At 40.2% G+C, this 24,707-nt stretch overlaps 1 protein-coding gene across 2 annotated transcripts in view; it reads left to right on the top strand.

The window, feature by feature from the left end:
- The first annotated feature begins 558 nt into the window (after window positions 1–558).
- eya2 (EYA transcriptional coactivator and phosphatase 2) overlaps window positions 559–24,707 on the top strand; it is a 28,629-nt gene continuing 4,480 nt past the window's right edge. Inside the window, exons 1-10 of one of the 2 annotated variants that reach the window (XM_036002302.1) lie at window positions 559–947; window positions 11,783–11,862; window positions 12,341–12,406; window positions 13,230–13,356; window positions 13,884–14,000; window positions 17,982–18,058; window positions 18,253–18,436; window positions 18,856–18,992; window positions 19,140–19,223; window positions 22,681–22,770. In XM_036002302.1, the coding sequence (XP_035858195.1) occupies window positions 13,254–13,356; window positions 13,884–14,000; window positions 17,982–18,058; window positions 18,253–18,436; window positions 18,856–18,992; window positions 19,140–19,223; window positions 22,681–22,770 (792 nt within the window). In that variant the 5' untranslated portion in view covers window positions 559–947; window positions 11,783–11,862; window positions 12,341–12,406; window positions 13,230–13,253. The remainder of the gene's footprint in view (window positions 948–11,782; window positions 11,863–12,340; window positions 12,407–13,229; window positions 13,357–13,883; window positions 14,001–17,981; window positions 18,059–18,252; window positions 18,437–18,855; window positions 18,993–19,139; window positions 19,224–22,680; window positions 22,771–24,707) is intronic. The other variant, XM_031302029.2, reaches the window with a different exon arrangement.

A 24,707-nucleotide genomic window follows, 5' to 3' on the forward strand; every position in this document is an offset into this window, starting at 1 on the left:
TATTCAAACAGAGAAATGGCACAGGTGCCCATAGACTAAATGCATTTGTTATAGTCTATGCACCTGCCACGTTAGTAGGCCTATATAATTTAAGGCAATAGACCATGAAGTATAAAGTGAGAGGGGAATGGAAATAGGCTAATGAACCCTTCCCCGCACCCATACATCCACACTAACACACAGTAAAAGATAACAAACACTCTTGATAAAACTGTCAATAGCCTGCCGTTATTTATCACAAACTAACAACTCCGACTATCTGGAGAGCATACAGAGAGTCCGCTGCTTCTGAGAGGCGGACTGAATAGTTTGCGGGTCGTTGTGTAAACAAACGCGAAAAGAGCCCTTGACCAAACAAAGATTTAAAGCGGAGATAGAGGACAAGACGAAGACGAAGATAAAAAAGAAGAAGAAGCTGAGAAGTCCATCCACAAGTGAAGCAGTTCTGCTGAGGTAATAAAGGAGAGGAGTGCTTGAGATAAGAGAGCGCGCTCTGGCGTACTCGCACACACACACACACACACACACACACACACACACACACACACACACACACACACACACACACACGTTCAGGCTGCGTGCAGCGCGCGCATATCTCGGGAGGAGGAGGAACAAGAAATCTTCCCCCATTTACTTAACATCACTCCCCCACCGCCGGGAAAGCAAACAGGCTCCTGAAGCTGCAGAGGTAGAGAAGTGAGATCGATGAGAGTGAGTGTCTGCAGAAAGCTGTCAGCTGTCAGCACCTGGAGCCTCTCGCTTCTGCTTCTTCTTCTTCTCCTCCTCCTCCTCAGGAACTGCGAGTCGTCTCGAGCGCTCACTTTGTCACTGATTTTGCCGGGACACTTGTGAAAAGTCAGCGGAGTCCTCTCGGCATGGGAAGACATCTGCTCTGACTGATAATCGGATTTGTTTTTCCTGCACATTCTTCTTTCTGAATAATGGTAAGTGTGAAATACTTCAGCTTCTTTTTTTTATACAAGAATGTTGATCATGACATCGAGTGTTCGTGATTTCGAGGGTTTTTATTCTGGTCAAAGAATTAGCCTACATTTTATAAAATAGCCTGTAGAGTTAATCTGTGCAAATATTTCTGTTGAACTGTGTTTCAGCTCTGTCAGTGTTTAATTTAGATAATCTTATAAATATTTATGAAATATTTATATCAGAACAATGGCGTAGCCCCTGCCACTCCTGTGTGTTTTTTAATTAAATGTATCTTCAAATCAAATATTAAATCATGGTAAGTTGACTATAAAATATACATTATTTGATGATCAAATATTTCCAATTGATTGTAATAACTCCACCTGGTCTCTCCACTTCATTTTACAATTAGGCTAATATAATGACAACATGAAAATGTGTGTTTTCATATAATGTGTGAGTATTTAAGAAAACAACAACTACAGATATATATTTATTTAAGTATAACCTCTATCTTTGAAGGGAAAATGATTCTAAAGGCCTATACAAACAATATGTAGGCTATATATAGGTCTAGACAGACTACTGTAATGTAAAAAAAGGTATAGGCAAATGTGAAAGTAAATAGTATATTTTATTTTTCAGTGTAGGTGGAAATCATCCTGTCGGCTGAGGATACTATCACATAATTTACTTCTTGTCTATTTAGCTTCATTTATTTATTCCAATTTATTGTAAGTGGCATTAATAACAGCAGAAAACCCCCAAATCCACCAGCAACAAATCAATTATTTGTGTCTCACTGAGCCCTTTAAAAGATGTGGGGTAAATGTGTGTGTGAGGCACCTTCTCTTAGATTGAGCTCCTTTGTTTTTCTTGGTGCTGTTGAATCAGAGCAAGACTTTTTGCTGGGCTTAAGTACAGAAGATTACACTCAAACCACTGACACCCCCTCAGCAGCCATGCAGGAACCCTCATTAACTTAATTAGGGGAGCCTCGCTAAGCATTTTTCAAAGGCTGGTATTCATATTTTTCAAGGACCCCTTCATGGCTCCAGACAAGAAACTCACTCACTTTGTTTTTCCAACCGTTTAAATCACCTTTAAACGTGTCTATCAGCTGCACAGTTGGAGGAGCAAGGATTTAATGGGGCCCTTTGGTTTAAAAAAAAAAAAAAGTAAATAAATAGATTTAAAGCAAAGAAATCTGACATTACATTTTTCTTGTATAGCATCTGGATTTTTGTCAAAACATTTAAAACGCATTTATTAATTATGAAATATGTTTTTTACTTAATACTTCTTTTTAAATTAAATTCAAATTAGCATGATTTGAACTATAAAATGTTGGCTTTGCATCTTCATTAGATGGACATCAGAGCTTTTTCTTTATTACTGTTATCGTTGTTGCAGTGCAAACAACGTTTAACTACAATGAAATGCGTTTCCCATGTACCAGCTCACACTCATTTTTTTTATAAAATAAACTGGATGTATATATTTCTACTTGTCAGTGTCAGTTATGTGAAATTAACCTGCAGGCCAAAGTAGGATTTCTGTTTTAGATAGTTGCGGTATCAGATTCAGGTCTGTGACGGATTGTATATCTCGGTAAATCTCCTTTATATACCTGTGTTTTAACCCCCACAAATACCATCCAGGGGTCTTGATGGAGGGAGGGGGTAGTGCTCAGACCACATACCCAAGGTGTGTGCTCGGGCGTGTTTGATTTAACACTGAGGTTCGTCTCTTAATAACATTAGGCCCCATTTCTGGACTCTCCTCTCCACGGCTCTGCCGGCTCCCTCAGTCTCTCTCCCTCTCTTTCCTCAGCCTTCATGGTTCCTATTACTAGCTCTAATAAATTGTGAATAAGCAGCAGCCCAAAAAGTCCCAGGCTGTGGAGAATTCCCCATCCTGTAGCGCAAGGCACCCCCTCTTAAGAAAACACAAATTAATTCCAAACCCCTCTGTAGCCAAACGTTTGTGGAATGATAAATATTTTCATAGGAAGCTCTGCTCTTCCTGACTTTATCTGCACCAATTTCATTATATTTCTTCACAGCCACACAGTTCTTGATGTCTTTTAGCTTCTGTGCATCTCTCTCCTCCTCTCTCTCTCTTTCTCTCTCTCCTTCTCCGGGAGTCAGCCTTGCTGACTTGAACTCAAGGTAACACCAGGGGCTCTCATGTCGACCCATATAGTCTGAATCCATCCTCTTAGTCTGAAATCAAGGTATTATCCTCATACTAAAAGCTAGACTGATGAGTTTCATTTTGCCTGATTCCACCGTGGAATAAAGTTAAGTCTAGTCTTCTAGGTTTTCTAAGTCAAACTATAGGTTAATAAAATCACCATTTTTTAGTTTCTTGTAAGTAAGTTTTAAGTTTCAGCGGAATGACTGCTTCTGAACTTTATACAACTTCAGAAGAAGCAATCATGAATGTAGCCTGATTTGTGCAGCCGTCATAAACAGCATAAACAGCAAGTTTAAATCCAAACTCTTCCGACTTTTCTTTGTAAAGGTTTTTTATTACAGTAAGCATTAAAGATGTACAATAGTACAATACAATAAAAATGAGAAATTATTTCTGATAACAGAGACTCTGAATAATTAGCATTTAAAAACAGTTTTGTTCCATCTCCTCAAATCCTTGTCGTTTTCTCTCACTGGGAATTTAGCTGACTTTTCTTCGGTGAATATTTGCCTCTGTGTGTGTGTGTGTGTGTGTGTGTGTGTGTGTGTGTGTGTGTGTGTGTGTGTGTGTGTTGAGCAGTATGTGTCTGTTGTGTTGTGAAACCTCGGACGTGCGTGTGTGAATCTGCACATTCACATCAATATGTTTAGAGAAACAAAAGCTCAGGATTGAAAAGAGATGCTGGTGACACTATTGGTTGATCTGTTGGCTCTCAAACTGTTTGAGGCTTGAAAGTTATCACACTTCCCCCTAAATGTCTTCCCCTCTCCCGCATTTCCCTCCTCTTTTTAATTCCCTTAAGCCCCAGAGAGCTCCCGGGGAGGCCTTGTGGTGATGTGTGTAGGTCTGTGTGTGTCTCCGTGTGTGTGTGTGTGTGTGTGTGTGTGTGTGTGTGTGTGTGTGTGTGTGTGTGTGTGTGTGTGTGTGTGTGTGTGTGTGTGTGTGTGTGTGTGTGTGGGGGGGGGACAGCAGACAACAGCTGTCTCGTTGGCTATCTCTACTCTCCTTATCTAATTTTAAGAATGGAGAAGCCACACACATCGCAGCGTATAACCTGCAGTGACCATATTTCATTTTTTGTCCTCAATAACGGTTTTGGGTACTTTCCACAAAAAAAGAGAGAATTTAATAATTCTCTGTGGCTCTGGGAGTATTTTTTTAGCTGTCAGAATTTTTCGTCATTGAATCTTTTCCCGTGTATAGTTTTCTTTCCCACCATTTTCCATCGTTTAATGCCGACTCATATTGTATATCATGTATATCTTTATTTATTATAAATCACTCTCTTGCCTTGTCTTTTCTTTCACTTTCTCTGTCTCGTACACACACTTACACAGTAAGTCTAGCAGTGAAGAAGTCATTGGACCTCAGTCCATCTGTAATGCCTGTGAGCTTCGGCTACCAGCCTGCTCTGTCTAGACAGCTGTTGGCAACTACGGCGGCCACTAGCCGTCATCTGCTGAGGAGACTGATCGAGGGCAAACCTTTTTGTCCTAATGACTAATAAAGCAGCCAGTCTAAGACTGTGTGTGTGTGTGCGTGTGTGTGTGTGTGTGTGTGTGTGTGTGTGTGTGTGTGTGTGTGTGTGTGTGTGTGTGTGTGTGTGTGTGTGTGTGTGAGTTCATTAGAGAAAGCAGGAGCAGTCATGCAGTCAGGCGTGTGTCAGTTTTGAGTATGCAAGCGCGTGTGCGACCACCCTCCCATCACTGGACCAGATGTTTTTTACCTGGGAGCCAGACCACCATCTGACTAGGGTCAGCCCGGTCCTCCAACCCCACACCGGCTCCTCCAGGCTGCTGGGAGGTCTGCCAGCTGTCCCTCACTTTGACCCCCGTCCCGGGGAACTGGTTCTGGGGGAGTCAGAGTCTGGGCCTTGGGGTAGGTGGTCCTTCTCGGATTTGGCAATATTACTGGGGGGAAATTGTTAGAGATATTATTAGAGTGTGAGTGCCGGTATATGGGCAGTGAAGGCAAGTGAGGAGGAACGAAAGAAAGATTTAGGAAGCATAAAAAGAATGCAGACATTTTTTGAGAGGTAATTGAGAAAGGAGTTGACAGTGTGCTGGAGAAAAACAGAGATAAAGACACTGACATTGGTGAATAAAGAGGTTTTGATTACTGAGGGACAGAAGGGGGTAGCTTCTGGCTTTAAAGCAGTCTTGTTGCGGGGAGTTATTCAAGTGGAAAAGAAGGGCCACCAAGTCTGGGAGGTAAAGTTACAAAGTGCAGACAGAGTCGGCAACAGGTTCACTGCTGCCAGAGATGAATTGGAGCCTCTCGTAGAATGACTTCTGTGTCTTTCAAAGGAGTTCTTTATCTGTCATCATGTGACTTAACTGTTGGTTCACTTTTAATTTAAAGAACTTCAGTACTAGCCAGGTGTGTGTTTGTGAGAGTTGAACCTGTCAATAAAGGGATGAATCGCTTGCGCATAGGTTTTAAATTGGTTGCTCAAGTTTCCTAATTTGTGGTTGATGATGTAAACTTAATAGCTCAGTAAGTATAGCTGTGGACGTTTGCATGCTGGCCTGTGTGAAACCATATTGAGATGGGTCACTTTGATAGTAAACAGGTGACACAAGCATGGAAACATCTTACCCCTGTGTTTCGGTTTTTTTTAACGTCTCAGCAAATGTCAGACTTGGTATGGGAGTCAAGAAAAACAAGTCAGGTTACTGTTGACATTAGCATTTTTCCCAACATCAAAAGCAACTACTGTTGCTGATTTTATTTTTGTTTTGTTTTGTTTGTTTTGCTGACGGCCGGCTTTGTCTGTGTGAACCGAAATGTTCTCTTAATTTATTTAAGCATGGCAACAACACTGAGTTGTAGTGTATCAGGTGTAAACATATTAGCACAAATAGGACCTCAATTAGAATGTGGCTAGAGTCCGTTATAGTCGGTGATAAGTGACATGTGATAACACATTTTCTGCTAATGTATGATCCTATTTGTTGCTAAAATATGTGGAGAACACACACTAGGAATGTATTTGCCTCTTAATGAATTCTCTGGTTGCTGAGGTCGTGCTGGGTTGAGATTATCAATCCTTAACATCTGTTACTGGACCACCAGCATGTCTGAGATAATCTATCTCTGCACAGATAATGGACCAATTGTCATCAATCAATTGCCAAAGAAAACTTTCTCTTTTACACTACTTTACACCTTTCTCACTGATATCCTTGTTTTATTGAAGACAGGTTCAATTAATCGCTTTTTTTTTTTTGGCGCTAACATTTTTTTTTTGTTTAGTTTATTTTGAACATGTAAAAAAATAAAATTCAAAAATAAAAGATAAATAAGAACAGGTACATTTCAGCACAATATTCCAAAATGATTGTAAATGATTCAAATAATCATCCTCTTAGTCTGAATTGAGAATTCCCATGTTCAAAAAGGAAGTTAAAAAAAAACTTTTCTGGTCCTACCCCCTTTTTCTATTTTTATACTTTAGTTAAATACAAAACAGTTTGATGCTTCACTTATTTATATATGTATACATACACATACATGTACAGTATATATAGCTACCTACACGCACATATACACATGCATACACATGGAAACGCATGCATACATGCATACACACATACATATACACATTTTTTTCTACTTCAAACCGAAATTATTAGTAGAAAATAAATCACCATCTATTATGATAATTGAATAATTTAAGTCATTTCTCAAACAAAAAAGCCAAACATTGCCTGGTACTAGCTTCTCGAATGTCAGGGTTTACTACTTTTCTTTGTCTTATATGTTAAAAAAAATGTGTTTTGGACTGTTGATCATACAAAACAAGCAATTTTTCTAATATTTAATAGACCAAATGATCAATTCATTAATCAAGAAAAGAATACGTAGAATAATAGATAAAAGGAGATGAAAAAGTGTCAGAGTTCAAACAGCAAGTGGCTTTATGTGTGTTCAGTATGTGTTTGTTTATAAGTTTGTAAATATGTTTTGTACATGTGGCAAGTATACAGTATATACAAGGTTTATTGAAGGATTATCGGGTTTATGAGGAGTTTGCAGGGTCTGAAAGGGCTGGTTCTCTGTTTTTATCACGAGTTCTTAGAGATTTTAAAGAAACTGTCAGGTGAAACAACTGTCGGCATTCTAACCTGCTTAAATAAATCATCTACTTTTCATTTAACTTAAGAGGTGTTGGCTTTGTTTTTACCTTCTGAATATAGATGTAGTTTAAAGAATTAAGTATAATGCTAAAACTAACTGTACTGCTGTGTGCCAAAGGTATTTAAAGAGGGCAGTAGCTGGCAGATGGCACAGATTTACACTACCGAGCCCCTGAGTGCCACACAAACTCAAATACTGGGCCCTTGTTCTATGTCTTTTATCAGCAGCTGAGAGAGAGGGTTTGTGTGCAGCAGTGAGTCAACCCCCAACTTGGCCTAAGGCACTTTGGCAGACTGTCCAAATTGAGGGCTCCAGGTGGGGTCCCATATGGCACGATTACAGACCAGCAAGTCACCTTCGTCTTGAGAACCACAACGTTTCAATAAAAAGGTCAAACCATTGAAGGGTCACTGCAGTGCATGACCACTCTCACGTGTCGTATCAAGACAGACACTGACACAGCACCCATATTGACACTGTAAACACGTGTCTAGCCAGACACAGATCAGACACCTGTCAAAATGTTCAAATAATTGTTGACTAATGTAAATATGAGAAACGGCACACACCCTTCATAGGAAATTCAGCGAACTGTGACTTTATCATTCTTGGGGAATGACTTTGGCCGCAGAATCCACTGAAGTACACAAAGGTTTTGAAAAGTGAGTAGTCACTCAGTTGGAACCCAGTCTATATCCTTGATGTTCCACTTCCGGGATTACTCCGGTGCTGCAAGAAATTCCACCGGATACATGTATTTTCACTGATGTCTGTTTCCTTTAGCTTTTTTTGTGTTGGAATTTCAAACTCCGGTGGATTCATGAGGACTATGGTTAACTGCTCCTCAGATCAATGCAGGGTAAATTTAGACAGCTAGCTAGACTATCTGTCCAATCTGAGTTTTATCTCGCACAACTAGTCATGTGAACAAATTAGGACACCCATGCTAAAGTTGACTAAAAAGAGGAATAAAAAAATCATCTTTAGGAAATTGATCTTAATGCCTTAATTAAAAAAATGAGGAAAAATCTAATCTTTAAGGACACCAATTTTCTTTGTGAATGAATAATGTATCATAAATAAATAAATGTTCTTCCTTAAAATACAGGGGGCATAAGTAAGTACACCCCAATATTAAATTCCCATAGAGGCAGGCAGATTTTTATTTTTAAAGGCCAGTTATTTCATGGATCCAGGATACTATGCATCCTGATAAAGTTCCCTTGGCCTTTGGAATTAAAAAAGACCCACATCATCACATACCCTACACCATACCTAGAGATTGGCATGGTTTTATTTCAGTTAGCCTAATAGCTGGTTTAATTTGCATTGAGAGATGATTTTATGGAAAGTACCCCATGCCAATTGGTGTCCTTAAAGATTGGATTTTTCCTCATTTTTTTAATTAAGGCTTTAAGATCAATTTCCAAAAGATGATTTTTTTATTCCTCTTTTTGGTCAACTTTAGCATGGGTGTCCTAATCTTTTCACGACTGTATTTTACAGCGGCTTCGTGCTGAGCTTAGCGCCGCCCATGACGATTGTGATTGGTTTAAAGAAATGCCAATAAACCAGAGCACGTTTTTCTCCTATCCCAGAATGCTATGTGGACTAGCCAGACCCTCCTCCGCTCCGCAGCGTGTAGATGGTCTGGCAAAGCGAGACTAGGTTGGACCTAACCTTTTATGTTACATGTTGTTAGTGATTTTTATTAAATGGCTGGGATAGATTCCTACATTTTAAATATGAATTTATCCCCATTTGAATGATTATTGCATCTTGTCCGTCTTTATGACGACCGGCTTGTCACCCTTCCTTGGTGTGTGGCCGTTTGGAACAGCGAGAAACTCTTTTTCCTTCAGATGGACTGATCTAGTTGGCCCATATGGATCAGTTTCGTGTCTGTCATTTTTCCTCTCTCAACAGTTTAGTTAAACAACAGGTAAATCTGCATAAACTCAGCGTAGTCCTTTAACTGTATCAAATTACATTTCAAATTAAAGCACAATACACCATCCTGTGATGTAATCCATCAGCACAAAGGCGAGAGAATTTGATATCCGTGAAAGAAGCAGTGGTCTAACAGAACCCCAGGACCCAGGTGAAGCTGGTGGGACTGGCCTGTTGGCCCTGTGGCCCCCTGTAGCCCTGCTGGGTTTGTTTTAGCTTTAGTTTCAGGCCTCGGCTCTCCACATCTCTGCTGAGCTCCGCTCATCTTCCCTCCGGTGTCCTGCAGTTCCCATGGCCTTGTGCACCCTCCTCCCAGGCCTCACCCTGAACCAGGAAGTGCCTTCCCTATCACACACAGTTTTTGTGTTTGTGTGTACGTGCACGCGTGTACAGACTGGACTGTTGCAGGGATGCAGCTGAAGTCAAGAGGACTCTGAACAGGCGTCGCTGTCACTTCTGATCCCTGGAAAGTACTAGGAAATGCTAAGCACAACAACACTTTCCTTATTTTCCCTCTGTGCTGCGGGATCAGTTTTACTCTCTCGAGCTTCACACTCTGCCTATGATAAAGGTCAGATCAGGATCTCTGATGGCTGCAAGGTCTCAAGGGTCATTTCAAGTGGAAAATAATAGGAAAACCATAAACATGAACACATGGTTTAGATTAAAAGTACAGATTTCAAATTGAGTTGAAGCTAAAAAAAAAAATAGTTCTTTCATTTAGAACAAATTAGAAATATCTCCAATTTTTATCTTGTTTTTTATTGACATGACAAACAGTAAATCACCTCCTTAGTGTCACATTTACAGTCTGTTTATTTTACAGTCATTAATACAGATGTGCAGGGGGATTGTTGGCTGTAGAGTCTTTTTGGCTCCTTCATGGTTGAAGTACATTTATTTAATCCGAAAACATTGTGAGATGTCTTGGGGGTTTTTTTAAGGCTGGGAGGGCGGCTCCATCAGCTGGAGCTTACACAACATGAGATGTGTTTTCTCTGCTATTCTTTCAAAAAACACTCTTGTTAATGACATAAGGACAACACAAAAGATACTGTAAGTTTTTTCAGGTTTTGTGAGGCCAGTGAAGCTTCTATTGACTGAGCAGATTGTCCCACTTTCTGTCACTTTTGTCAGACAGCTTGTACTTTTTTCACTCGCCTTCATCTCCTCTGCTGCTGTAAAAGCGCGCTGCCCCTATAATTCACGACTATCATCTGTCTCTGTCCTTGTGCTGTCAGTGGGGTCAGAGGTCAGGCAGTTAGCTGCAGCTTTGCCAGATTAGAATGGCCCAGAGGCAAAGACAGAGACAGAAACAGAAATATAGAGGGAGAGAGAAATTAAATAAATAAAATAGCATGTTGTGGGTTGTCATATAGCACACATAGACACTAGTATTTGTAATGTTGCAGAATCAAAAGCAGGTTACTATATGACGCTATGACCAAACATATGTGGACACTCACTGGAACATTACACGTGATTTATAGGCGTTTCATTCCAAAACCATTTGCTATACCAGACTTCACTCTTCTGGGAAGGCTTTCCACATGACTTTGGAAGCTGGCTACTGTGATGTGCCCTCATTCAGCCATAGTGATAAGACCTGGCTCCCAAAAATGTTGGATAGGGTCGAGGTCATTGCTCTGTGCCGGGCCAGTCAAATTATTCCATACCAAACTCCATTATTATTATTATTATTATTCCATACCAAACCATTGTTGATTCTTTTTTTTGCAAGTTGAAACAGATGATGGCCTTCCTCAAAGCAGACTGTTGTCTGAAATATTGTTGCATAATATTAGATAGTGTTCACATACTTTTGGTTAAAGTTTCCCAGTACAACTTCAGTCACCCACAATACATCTCACTTCAGATTGACTGGTAGCTTGTGTGAGTCCGCTGTAGGATTTGCTGTCAAACACACTGACCTCATTCAGCTTCCTGCTCAGACTAATTCATGTGGCATTGACCTTTTGGCCTCCAGCTTACTGAGCCGGGACCTCCCCTTCCCTCTCTTTTTTTTACCCTTTTCTCTCTCACTCTTTTATCCTTCCATACTTCTGATAATGAGGACCTAATACAACCAGAGAAATATAGTAAAAGAGATAGCAACCTCAGTAGAAATTGTATTGCAAAATCTCTCCTGCCTCATCTTGTCAAAGCTCTGCGGTCTCATCATATCACCTCATGAGAAATTCTGCTAAACTGAGAATTGTGAGTAGACCATACACTGATATTATTAGTCGTTTATTTCCTCTAAGCAGCTACGCACAGGTGCATGGCACTGATGCCAAACAGCAGAGTGAGTCAGCATTAGTGGAGCATTTTTCTAACATTTTCCCTAGAAAGTAATTTGATTGTCTCTAATGACCACACTCTTCACATCAATGCCACATTCATCTTGTTTCTCTTTCTTTCTGTCTATCCTTAAAACCTTTATCCATTATCCTTGAACTATGTCCTGCTCATCCTGCTGCAACAGGGCCCGAGGCACGTCGCCATGTATCAGTCACCTGCATACCTGTGTCCTGATGGTGTGCGTTTGCTATTGTATCTGCAGGAGAGTTGACAGCTCGAGAAGAACCTGACTAACAGCAGTGTGACGGGCTAAAGAGAATAAAGCTCTCTCTACAGAGCCAGGTGAGAGGGCAAAACTACAAAGTGCTTTAGATGAAAAGTGGCTGCTTGCTGGAGTTACTGCAATCATTCAGTCTGCCTGTGGAGTCAACAAAGATTATCTACCCTTAAAATAAACCCCTGATGTTTGTTTTTGTGAGGACAACCAATGATACCCGGATTTTTATGGATATGCTGCCAAATTCAAAGACTGTTGATAAATGCAGTGAAATATTTGTAGCACTTTTTTGTGGTAATCAAAATGTGATTGAATTATACAAAACTTAATTTTTGACAACCATGCCTTTTTGTGAAATCCTGTCACATTTTTGTTGGAGTTGGGGGGTCTCTGTATTACACAATTTCTCTGGAATTGAAACTATTATGATGCTGATTAAATGTCAGGACAACACTTAATTACAACTCCATTGGATTAAAGTTTTATCTTATTTAAATCTCATTGTTCATTTCCTAACTGGTTTCACTGTTAATTTTCTGACAGTGCCCGTTCTTGCCTCACTCACAGGGCTTCTTATCATCGATTTCAAACACATCGTACCTACTGCGGGTGAGTTTTTTATGACATTTGTCACTGAAATTGAAAGTGGAACTGCATTACTTCTTTGCCATGCATTGCAATGTATGTATTTGTGTTTATAATTTATAATAATATAAATATAGTTCAACCCGTTCTCACTCCGAACTCGTAAAATACGGATGCTTGGGCAGTGGCTGTCAGCGTCAGATACTACGCAAAAAGCCCCCTTCAGCGTGTGGGAGGATGGTTGTGGTGGTGGATGGGTCAAACAACACAGGACTTTCAGCCCGGAGACCAGGGTTTGTGTCCCATGTGTCACTTTTCCTAAATCCAAATGTCGTTTTTATTCTTTTCCTAAACCTAACTGTCCCGTTCTTGTCCTGCGTGTCACGGAAACGTACCTTTTATAAGCCCACCCACGATCTTTTCTTTAACCTAACTGCATTAAAAGTGGTGCCAATAGTCGCGACCAAGCGTGTTTAGATATGACGCTAAAGGAGACTTTTAGCGTCAATAAGAACGCCAAAGGGACCTGACCAAGCGTCCGTATTTTATGCGATGGGAGTGAGAATATGTTGTGATGTTATGTATTAACTCATTGAAGTTTATTTGACCAAGAACAGTAAGGGTTTCTTGTCCTTAAGTTTTTGTAATTGTTTCGTGCTAGAAGTCACACATTGAGATTTTACCAGTGTATGCATCCCAGCAGAGTTTGTGGCATTAATTCCTTTTGTCTGTATATGAAAGTGTTGTTTTGTATGTTTAGTATGTTCTTCCTCAAACTCAGTTGTAACAGATAAAGAGAAAGAGAACTTGTCATCAAAAGTTTCCTCATTATTTCTTCCTTCTTTAGGATCAGCTGACGGGGAGAGGTGTCATGGCTGCGTATGGACAGACTCAGTACAGCCCGGCCCTCCAGCCTGCAGGGCCATACACACCTTACACTCACCACACACAGGGCTACAGCATGCCATCTTACAGTGAGTACAAACAAACATACAGTTATATAAATCAATGCATTATTTTGATAATCATCTCAAAAGCAACCAAGAAGCATACAGTTAAAGCTAAATATTTGAGCATTTACATGTGATTCTGCAAGTTATTGTAGCTCTGTCTATTTCTCTAAAGGACTCACTTTCTTTCTTTTTAATTTGGAAGCAACAAGACGCATTGACAATACAGCACACTGGACAACATTAACATTTAACTGGAAACTAATTCAGTCACATTACAACACAATGGAACATAAAAGCGAGACACAAGGGGGATACTAGGTGTTGTGTGTTCCCCACAAGACAGTTTTGTAATGAGCATATAGATTCTTATGTGTGCTCTTACAGTGGTATTGGCTGTGTGGAAACACAGACTTAAGTTAACATTAGTTAATCACATTGCACACAATCACTAAATTATTTACAAGTATGTCTCTTTTGTATGAATTGCTATAACTCTGCATGTTGGCTAGTCTTTTCATGCACCCTTGATGGCATCTCTCCATACTTAGACATTAAAACAGAAGACGGCCTGAGTCACTCTCCAGGACAGACGGGATTACTGGGCTACTCAAACTTCAGCAGCACTCCTCCCAGTCAGAGTCTCTACAGCTACTCGCACACACATGGTTAGTCTGAACACTGTATGTGCTGGATGTATGGAAACCCTTTCACACACAAACCTTATATACACCATTTGATTTCAACCTTCCTGGAAGGAGCTTCCATCCTTGTGCTTCCTCAACTCTCTTACTCCTTTTCTCTTCACCTCTCCTCTACTCTCCTCTTTCTCTCTTTTCCTCTCATTCTCTCTGCCACACCTGTTCTCCATTAGCTGCGGTCTGGACTCCTGGCGTCAAAAGTCTCCCCACCCCTCCTCTTTTCTCGAGGTCAGGCCCCCTTTCTCCACTCAGACCAACAACACAGCATGCAAGCGCTTGTGTCTGTTAAAGAGAGAGAGAGACAATGAGAAAACATATTGACAGAGACGATGGAAGAAAGAAAGAAAAAAAACAAGAATAACATAATAAAAGAACAAGAGATGGGCAGAGGGTCTTTGCCAAAAAACAAAAACTAACTCAAATGACGTGTGTGCAGCTCTCTGCCCACGCGGCTGTGCGGCTGTGTGTGTGTGTGTGTGTGTGTGTGTGTGTGTGTGTGTGTGTGTTTTTGTGACTGCGTGTGTGTATCTGTGCTGTACACATTCCTCAGTCGTCCGGCGCCCAAAGCATGATTCGCTCAGTGCGACTTTATGGCTTTGAAAGCAGCGTGAAATTGACCTTGTGTGTGAGAGGGGAGAGGTTAAGGTGTATTATACAGAGGGGTAATGTTGCACACTGGGGGATGACCATGTTTCCACTGTATTGATGAGACAAAGGAGAGACCAAAACATTAGAAAACGGTAAACAGATGGGTTTGATGCTACATAGTGTATATTCCAGCTCAATTATTTTAGCTTTTAAAGGTCCCATATTGTAAAAAGTGTGATTTCCAAGTCTTTTGTGATTATAGAGCAGGTTTCTGCTATATGAATACTGTGAAGGTATCAAAACGCTCAATCCACAGAGAAATGCACCCAGCCCGTAGTCAGAAAAGGTGCCTTTAAATGAGCCGTCAGGACTTCCGTACGGTTGTGATGTCTGAATACTATATATATATATATATATATATATATATATATAGGTAGAAAGTGCTGTTACAGTGCCGATACAGTCATTCCCCAGCTGCAATGATGGTGCAGGAACGCCAAGAGTGCAGATGCAGAAGACCCGGAAACACTGACCATTCAGAGCAGACTGGGCTTTTTCAGGAGGGGGGCTTAAATAGACTGGCACTAAAATGAAGCGTTTCAGACAGAGAGTGAATACAGGTATATTCAGACAGATTTCCAGCATTAGGAAAACAATGTGTTTCTTTAATATTAAAGCATGTAAACATGTTCTAGTAGAAACCCAAAATACTAGTATGAACATGAAAACGAGCATGATATCGGACCAATTGTAAACATTCATCACAGTTCACAAACCGACTTTGTGATCCAACTTTGATCTGCCATTCTTGCTGTATCTGTGCGCTCACACCTTTTCCCTGTGTGGAATTATAACCAACATTTAGAGTGTACTCACTTGTGGTTTTACCTCCAAATAAAGTGGTTAGAATCCACAACAGTTTTAGCTATCTAAACTTTAGATAGCCAAAACTGTTGTTCTTATCATCTGACCACTTTTTGTGTTTGCCCTGTCAGTCTTAATTGTAGTGATGTCAGGTCTTAGTGTTGCTAGGTCTTAGGTCTCCCGATAGAAATGAGGGCCAAAGTTACAAAAATGAGACTCAAGTTGTACTATTAGTATTGCTAACCTGAAGTTTGCTCAGTTGTCATGGAGATGAGTTGATAACAAGTAATAATATATACATAATCGTAACCTATGTGTCTGTTCTCTCTGTTTTTCAGTCCTTCACAAATAACTATTTTTTTCCATAATACTTCCTTTTTAAGAGAATATTCAGATGTCAGACATTATCTGGGAATGTAAATATTCATGAAAACAGACTTATGATGAAACCTACAAACTGTTGAGCCCTCACTGACTGTGCTCTATTGAAGCACTGCTATTGAACCAACAAACAGTTTAGTTTTTTTAACAGAGTGTAGTTTGAGTTTGAAAGACACTGTTCCCAAACAAAATAAATTTGTTTGAATATTTTTGTGCATAAATCATTAACTGCAAACTTCAAACAGTAATAAACTGCCACAACCACCAAATGTTTGTAGGGTTTCAGAATGTTTCCATGTCATCTATTATAATGTACACAATACACTAGTGCGCGCACACACACACACACACACACACAAACACACACACACACACACACACACACACACACACACACACACACACCACAAAAAGCCACCGAAACACGTACTGTACACTGTGCATACAACTGAAACCAAATGGGAACTATGGGAGCCTTTCTGTGTTTACTCAAAAGACCTCCTGTATTTTTCCTTTAGTCACTTTGATGATTGTTGTGTTGTCCGGGGAGGTTTCAGTGTGTTTCTTCCATTGAGTCATTTTTCTGTTTTTTTTTTTATGCAGTGTGGAGTTTAGAAGAAGAAATGGGAAGCTAGAGGTAACAGTAGTCGATGATGGAAGGTAGACTTGAGGGATTGAATAATATTTCAGGACGGTTCAGATGAAAAGAGGAGAGTAAATATTTATTATCCCCAAAGGGCAACTTGTTGTACAGATAGCAGTCAAAACAAAACAGGGTAGATCCTTCACAGAGAGAATATCAACTTTTAAAACATCGCCTGCTCCAAGTACATTACATAAAATCAACTGTAACTTCCTGGTGTACATACTATAACAAAAGCCACCCATTCAATAAACAGTACGGTTGGAAACAAATATTTGTAACATATGTCAACTCTAATTACAATGCACACACTAATCTGCACAAGCAACTGTCAAGATGAATGTATTGTTAATAATAGGCGCATAGGCTGCCAATTTAGAGCCACCTATTAACCCAACCTGCATGACTTTATACTGTGGGAGGAACACCCGGAGAAATACCCACACAGGTGCTGCTCAAAGTTTTCACTTATCTAGTGAAATATCCCAACGTCTACTTGATGGATTGGCACAAAATTATATTCAGACATTCATGGTTCCTGGAGGATTAATTTACATCTAGCTCCACCAATATGAAATATGTGGTTTTGAGTGAAATGTTTGGACAACTGTTGGACATATTGCCATGAAATTTGGTTCAGACATTCATGTTCCCCTCATTCATGATGAATTGTAATAACTGGTGATCTCTTCACCTTTCATCAAGTCAGAGCTTAAATTTGTCCATTACTTATGTTAGTGACCAAATACCTATCAACCCCAGCTACACTTTGTCTGGCTAATTAACAAATGTTACAGCTAAACTAAGATGGTGAATGTGGTAAACATTATACCTGCTAACCATCAGCATCTTGTGCCGCTGAGCTTAAGTACAGCTTCTTAGAGCTGTTAGTAGTCTTGTTTAAACTTCACCAAACATTCAGTAAGCACTGTATCCGTTCAATGATGTTCCTCTCCCACTGTACCATTCATAAACTTTTGCAATAGCCAGCTAACTGACAAACAGAAGGAATGGAATGGAAATTAAAAATGGTGGAGGTGGAAGTGATAAGATTACAAGTCAAATAATTATTCAGAAAAATAAACAGCATGGACAGACTTGACAGAAAGATACAGTGTGAGGCAGCGTCACTGTGGGGGAAATTGCTTGGAGGAAGACATTCCTGCCTTGGCTTGATTAGACTGAAAAGATTCCCAGAGCAGCATCGGCAGACTTTCCCACCTGTATTGTTTTGTCAAACATACATAAATTTTACTCCCAGCTCCTGCAGCACTGAGCTGTCACTGAGGAAGGAGTCAGAGTTTACTGCATATTACCTACTCCGCACCGATCACAGATCAGATTCGATGATGTGAAATTATATCTGAGGTTGATCCATCAATATAAGATGTAACGCACTTGAATCTCTCACCAGTCCTGCATGATGAATTATTCCCTGAAAGTTTGACCTTTGTCTTTGCATTATTTCTCAGGTGGTGGTATTTCATCTGGAATTTTTCAAGGCACCCATGCAATCTCAAATTCAACCCCATTCAACTCTACCCAACAAGTGAGTAATGTCACTTCAACAAGAATTTTCTAGTTCCTAGACATCTGAAAGGTTTCCACAATATGTTACAGAAATATATATATCTTAAATTATAGCAATCATATTGTTGACTAAATATGTCTAAATATAGGACACCTCATTTAGGAATGTTAAATGACACTGACTAATTAAAGTCATTGTTTATGTTTTGACAGGAGTTTTCAGCATACTCAAGCTACAGTCAGAGTCAGTACCCTCCATATTATAACTCACATCACTACAACAGCCCCTACCTAACTAGCAGCAACATCAGCCCCGCTGCCATCACAGCTCCGTCAGCCTATCAGCATCCAGAACACCCTGTAATGCTGCCCAATCACAGCCCAGAACCACACACAGGTATGGAGTGACAAACCACCTTTTTGTTTGGATCTTTATGATGTTTTAGTTTTAGTTTTTATTTTTTTTAAATGCACCTATTAATGGATGTTCACTGCCTACCTGTCTTCTATGGCGTTATGTATATATATATATATAAACTATGTGCCATTGTTTTATCATTGTGATGTATAAGATAAAAAATGGGCATTCTAGTGAGAGTCTGAGATATCGACATTTAGTCCTTGGTATGGTTCCAAAAACCGTGGATCCTACACTTCCCATGATGCAACCTAATACAATCTTTGGCATTCACAGTGACTTGTTCTCCACATTGACACAGTTCCCCTTCAACATGCTCTTGAGTTAAGAAATCAAAGTCTGAATCTTTGTTTTATAGAGACTGATGAGCAACTTTGTTTTATGTGTGTGTGTTCTAGGAGAGTACCACCCGCCGCCCAGCCCCCCCACACCAGGTAAAGAGGAGGCAGTCCCAGCACGGAGGGGGTCAGATGGGAAGTTGAGAGGGAGGAAAAGAGTTAGTGACCCCACTCCACCTCTGGACTCTGATATAGAGGTAAACACAGACTCACACAGTGTTGTAAAATTATCAGTATTTCTCTACAATATTTATCTTTCTCTGTCTCACACACACACACACACACACACACACATACATCAACTTTCATGAGGTTAACATTACATATCTGTTATTTCACTGCAGCGTGTGTTTATCTGGGACCTGGATGAAACCATCATCATTTTCCATTCGCTCCTCACGGGAACCTTCTCCTCACGATTTGGCAAGGTACAGTGATACGATCCCTCCCTTTGTCATTTACTGTAAGAAGTACGTGCTGTAGCTCATCACACTTTGACAACAGTTAATCATACGTTGGGTAGGCACAGTTTGGCACAAAGCCCTTTGAAACAGCAAAATAATCTTGCTTGAGTCAAATCACCCTTTGTCTCAGTGATCAAGTGCTTATTTGACTAACAGTCAAAGATTTGGCTGCCTGAGCCGAGTCCACGACCTTTGGGTCTCATCTCTGAGCATTTTCACACGCTGGCTGTTTTGCCTTTCTGCCCTCTTGTTTCTTTTCATAATGCACCGGGGCTGTTTAGCTACCCCGGAATCCTGCGGCGTGATTGACAGCCAGTGGGACCTTTACATAACAGACAGGCAGCTGACAAGGGGCGGACAGTGGTGCGTTTCTTGGTTTTGGCCGGGGATGTGTGTTTTGAATTCTCACGGTCCCCCTGTGGGTTGACACAAGGCTGATGGGAGTTTGAGAGCAGCCTTTCGAATCGGTTCAGCCCCCGGCAGGCCATGCATGCCGTTGTTTCTTTTTCTTTCTTTTCTGCCATGGAGAGGGTGGCGGGGGGAGAAACAACGAGAGAGAGAGAGATAGAGCGAGAAAGTGGATGTGTTGAAATGTGACTCATGTGCCAAACATTCCTGATTCCTCCCACCACCCAAACACCCCGCTGCTCGGGCTCAGTTGGACAGACTCTGACATCAAAACTCAGACATGCAGCAGAAGAATTGAATGAGTGACAGCAGAAAAACAGATTAACAATCCAAAGCGTCAAGCTGGTTTACAAACTAGCAACGTTTTCCCCCCTTTTTTTCTCCCCTTTTTTTTTCTCCCTCTCAGATCTGCCACCAACTCATCCTACTCTGACAACCATAATGCACTTTATTTTCTGGCATAAATTATCTCCGCTCCACCGCTTTGTGTCTAGTTTCTAGTAGAGTCTACTTTTAGCAGCCCAGGCTCTTCCCATTAGGGTCAGCCTATTGAACTGTTATCACAAACAAATGTTTTGGACCTATAAGTAAAGGCAAGTCTTGGCCCAGCGTGCAGGAAAGACTAATGGGTGTGTTGAAAGACAGTTGTTTTCACCAACTTGGTGAGCCTGAGGTGAATAGAGATTCACATGAGGAGCTGATTCCCTCCCCTGTAACAGCTCTTCCATTATCTCATCTATCATATAGTACCCCTCTCTTTCCTCTAGTGTGTTTTCTCATATCAAACATCCTGTATAAGAGTAAAGGTGGGAATTTAATGTTTTAGGTGCTTTCTTTTGTATTTCTTCTTACTTTGTACATTCTTCCCTGGGATTATCCTAAAGAGGCTTTTATTTGTTCCTCTGTATAGAGCAGCCCTACTTTTTTGGAGGAAGGTGATTATAGATAATTATTTCAATTATGAGACAAACAGAACAATCCTTTCTTAAGCCTTTAACCCCTCCTTCTTCATCCTTTCCATTCATCTCTTCCTCTTCTATCCAGTGTTTCTCAATCCTGCCCCTCGTCTTTTTCTCATTGTTATCCTCCTACTCCTCCTACTGAACTTTTTTCCACCCTTCGTCCTCAATTACCTTTTTCTCTTTACACCTTTTTTTGGAGGGGCTCGGGGGGTATTTTATAATTGTCATAATTTACCATGCTTTTGTCATCAAGCCCATTCCTACCATTTTGAGCCAAAAGACAGCACTGCTTGTCATTTCAGATGCACTAATTTAGTTTACCTTTGGCTGACACCCCTGTGCTTATCCTGGCTCGCTGCCAAAGACGAGCCAACACTGCCATTAAAACGCTGCACATACATACACACAACTGCCATTGTAGACTCGAACAACAACACACCCAAGCTTGTCGGTCTGGCTGCCCGCACATTGTGATTTATGTGTTTCTATGTGATGACTTAGATGATTTATAATTTGCTTATTAAAAAACTAAACAAAAGTTGGTGTAATACACACATTCGTATTTGTTTGGGGTTTTTTCCAATGCAAAAGAAAACGAACAGGAGAAGAGAGGCTGGGTATTGATAGAATAAGAGAACATGCTGAAAGAAGGTAAAGAAGATGAGACATACAAACATAAACAAAGAGCAAAATATACTGATATAACTGACCAGGTGAAATCTGCAATACCTTATTGTTTTTGAACTACTAAATCCACTGCGGTATTGTAGTTAAATCACATAGACTTGCTGTTGTGTTTTGGAGTTTCTTATGTATTTTTCCCATCATTCCAGGCAGTCATTGCCATTCATTCAGTCCATTTATTTATATGACAATCTTTTGTCCATCGATCACAGTGAACATCAAGTCTGCATTCATTTTAAGCCATGCTAGCAGCTTTGCATGGCAATGCCAGTCTGACGGTCGCTCCACCACTTTGTCCATTCTGAAATGTTATGATGGTGGTGGCACAGTGGATATCACACATGCCTTTGATGTGGGAGACCTGGGTTTGATTCCCACTGTGATACATCACCCAGAGTGATAGTAATTATTATAACCTCTTTGGTTGTACTTTGTGTATAGTTCACACGTGTTATCATGCTAACAAGCTAAACTGTGATGGTTAACTTAGTAAACATTTTACCTGCTAAACATGTTAGCATTGTAATTGTGAGCATGTTAGCACGCTAATGTTAGTATTTAGCTCAAAGCACTGCTTTGTCTAAGTAGTCTCAGTGAGTCTGGTTAGCGTTGGTACGTTAGTTACATCATTTTTGCATGGTAAACCGATTAAAACAACATTGGTCAGTTTAGGAGCTACATCTTGCAAAAACACTGATATTGTGATGATTGAATAAGTTTAATGAGTTTTCTTAATGGTTTTTCACTAAATGTAACAATCAAACAACAATGTAAATGTAATGAGTCTGTGCATAATTTACTGTAATAATCAGAGCCAGTATGAGGAAACTTGTGGGCTAGATGAAGAAAGCCGAAACAAGTAAGTCAGAAAAGAATTAGTGAAGATAAGAATTGGCAGAGAGTTTGACTGACAGAAAAATATTCACATTTGCCTCTCCCTGAAACCTGTTTATGTCAATCCAGTTGATGAGTTTGCAGAGGAAGTACAAGGAAATCTGTTTAGAGAGACAAGCAGGCGGCTGCACTGACAAGGCGAAAATCTTGACAAGAGTAATGATGTTCAATAATCCAATTTAACTGATTGTTCTCTAAATACCAAACCTCTTAGGCCATCAATCTCAGCCTGAGTTGGTGATTTATTATTTATTCACTAATAAATAAGGGAACATTTTTGTGATTAGGTCCAAGTAACAGCAACTTTTAACTTTGTAGAAGAACTGTTTAAAATGGTTTTCAAAGCAAGTTATTAATTCTAGGGTTGTGTGTGTGTGTGTGTGTGTGTGTGTGTGTGTGTGTGTGTGTGTGTGTGTGTGTGTGTGTGTGTGTGTGTGTGTGTGTGTGTGTGTGTGTGTGTGTGTGTGCATCAGGACTCCTCAAAGGCAGTGTCTCTTGGTTTGTGGATGGAGGAGATGATTTTCAACCTGGCCGACTCAAGACTCTTCTTCAATGACTTGGAGGTGAGTTTTTAAATTTGAGTGGCTGACTTTAAAAAAAAGTGTGAGGGGAGCATGTTTAGAAAATTTCAGGATAAAAATTTGTTTTGTTAGCTTTTGTCCCCTTAAACTGGTATCTTGGACAATATGCATTACTTCACACAAAAACCTTACCACTTACTTGTTTCATATTCCCATTGCAGCAGTCTGCATCTCAGTTTTTTTTTGCAACTAGTAACTTTCTTTTTTAAAGTTTTTATTTTATTTTATTTTTTTACTTCAATTTATTTCCAGTAAGATGGAAAATAGCAGCAGTGAGAACATATCCAACAGTAAAAGCTGGCATACCAGAAAACCTTCCCAGCAACAGCGTAGCAAGAGGTTTGACATTTGGGTGCTGTTTTCTTACCTGGCATAAAGCACAGTGGCATTCATTGTAGAAATCCCCTCACACAACTTCTATCCTGTATTAATTCTTACTACAGCATTTTCCAAACAATTTGCACTCCTCAGTTGAGCAAGAATAATAAAAGGAGGGGTTGTTAACTGCTGGTATAAGTGCTCTTACAGTTAGAACATGCTTGCTGCCTAAAAATCCATCAATGTTAACATAGACATTGATGCAACCTCTAAAAACGATGACTCCTCAAAAAAAACTTCAAGTGGTCATTAAAATGCAGTTTTACTACCTGCTAGTGACTGAAAAGTTCATATGTTATCCTGAATTCCTTGGCCTTGTTCTGACAAAGAAAGAAGATAAGAGAGGCACAGAGAGAGAGAGAGAGAGAGAGAGAGAGAGAGAGAGAGAGAGAGAGAGAGAGAGAGAGAGAGAGAACAAGTACACTTTGTGCTATAATTATAGGTATGTGTCTGAGCATCCGAGAGGGAAATTAGTCAAATGGGAGGAGGAACAGTCAAGAGGAGGGAAAGGAGCCAACAAAGCCATTTGCAAACCCAGTTCTTATCCCCTCTTTTGTTGTCAAGGCTCAGTAAATCTCTAAAGCAGTAGGCCACGGCGGGTTGACAACTGCTGTTAAGTCTTGAGGGACAATTATCTTGTCCTACTGATGTCAGTGGCTGAGTGTTATCGCTCCTGTCATAACTGTAATACCACCAGAACATCACATAATTGTAATTGGCATGCCTGCCTAATTAATCAGGTCAGGATTTCCAGTTGAAAATGTTTTAAAGAAACAGATAAATAGATTAGTATGGCTGTTAAAACAGGATTGAAATGAGAATGCCCTGCAGGCACTGAGTGGAGCTGCTCTGGGTTTCAGTGTAAATGTAAAGGGGGTCATTTGTATGGTCAGTAGAAGCTGCTTTGCAGGGGCGGATGGCACCTGAGTGGGAGGTGGGTTGCAGCCCCTGGGAATTGAGTTATGTAGAGATGGAGGGAAGATGAGGTAGCGTCTCCGTCTGGCTTTAAGATGGCTGAAAGGTGATAGGAGACCGTGTCTGTCCTGGGTCTCTGCGTGACAACTAGAAGTTATATTAGGACTCTTTTTTGCAAAAATGTGTGCATGGTTGTGTATTATGTGTATGTGAAAGATAGAAGGTTGTGGGACTTACAGGGTTTTAAGCTGGACTGAAGACAAAGAATTGAGAAAGATTTTAGTATTTTTAAGAAGACAGTCATTGTTAGACATACTTGTGTGTTTCCTCCTGGCTGACGATGATTGATTTATGCTCCTTTTTTTTGTTTTCGTCCTACGTATCCATTCTTAATAACTGTTTTCAAGTTTCGGATTTAACTGCATATTGCTAAAGGTACGTTGGCCGTAGCCACATGTTTAAGCTACAGTGTGGTTTAAATCCCTGTGGTTTGATGTGATGCATTTATGTCCAATAGAGAGGAACAACATGTACACTGTGCTTGTCAAAGACAATGGGCCTTTCTTCAGTGAACTTTTTTTACCAAAATGTTGGACACACTATAAAAAAGTGCAGATTTACTTTAC

Source organism: Sander lucioperca, chromosome 6, assembly GCF_008315115.2.
Source record: "Sander lucioperca isolate FBNREF2018 chromosome 6, SLUC_FBN_1.2, whole genome shotgun sequence".
Classification (NCBI taxonomy): Eukaryota; Metazoa; Chordata; class Actinopteri; order Perciformes; family Percidae; genus Sander; species Sander lucioperca.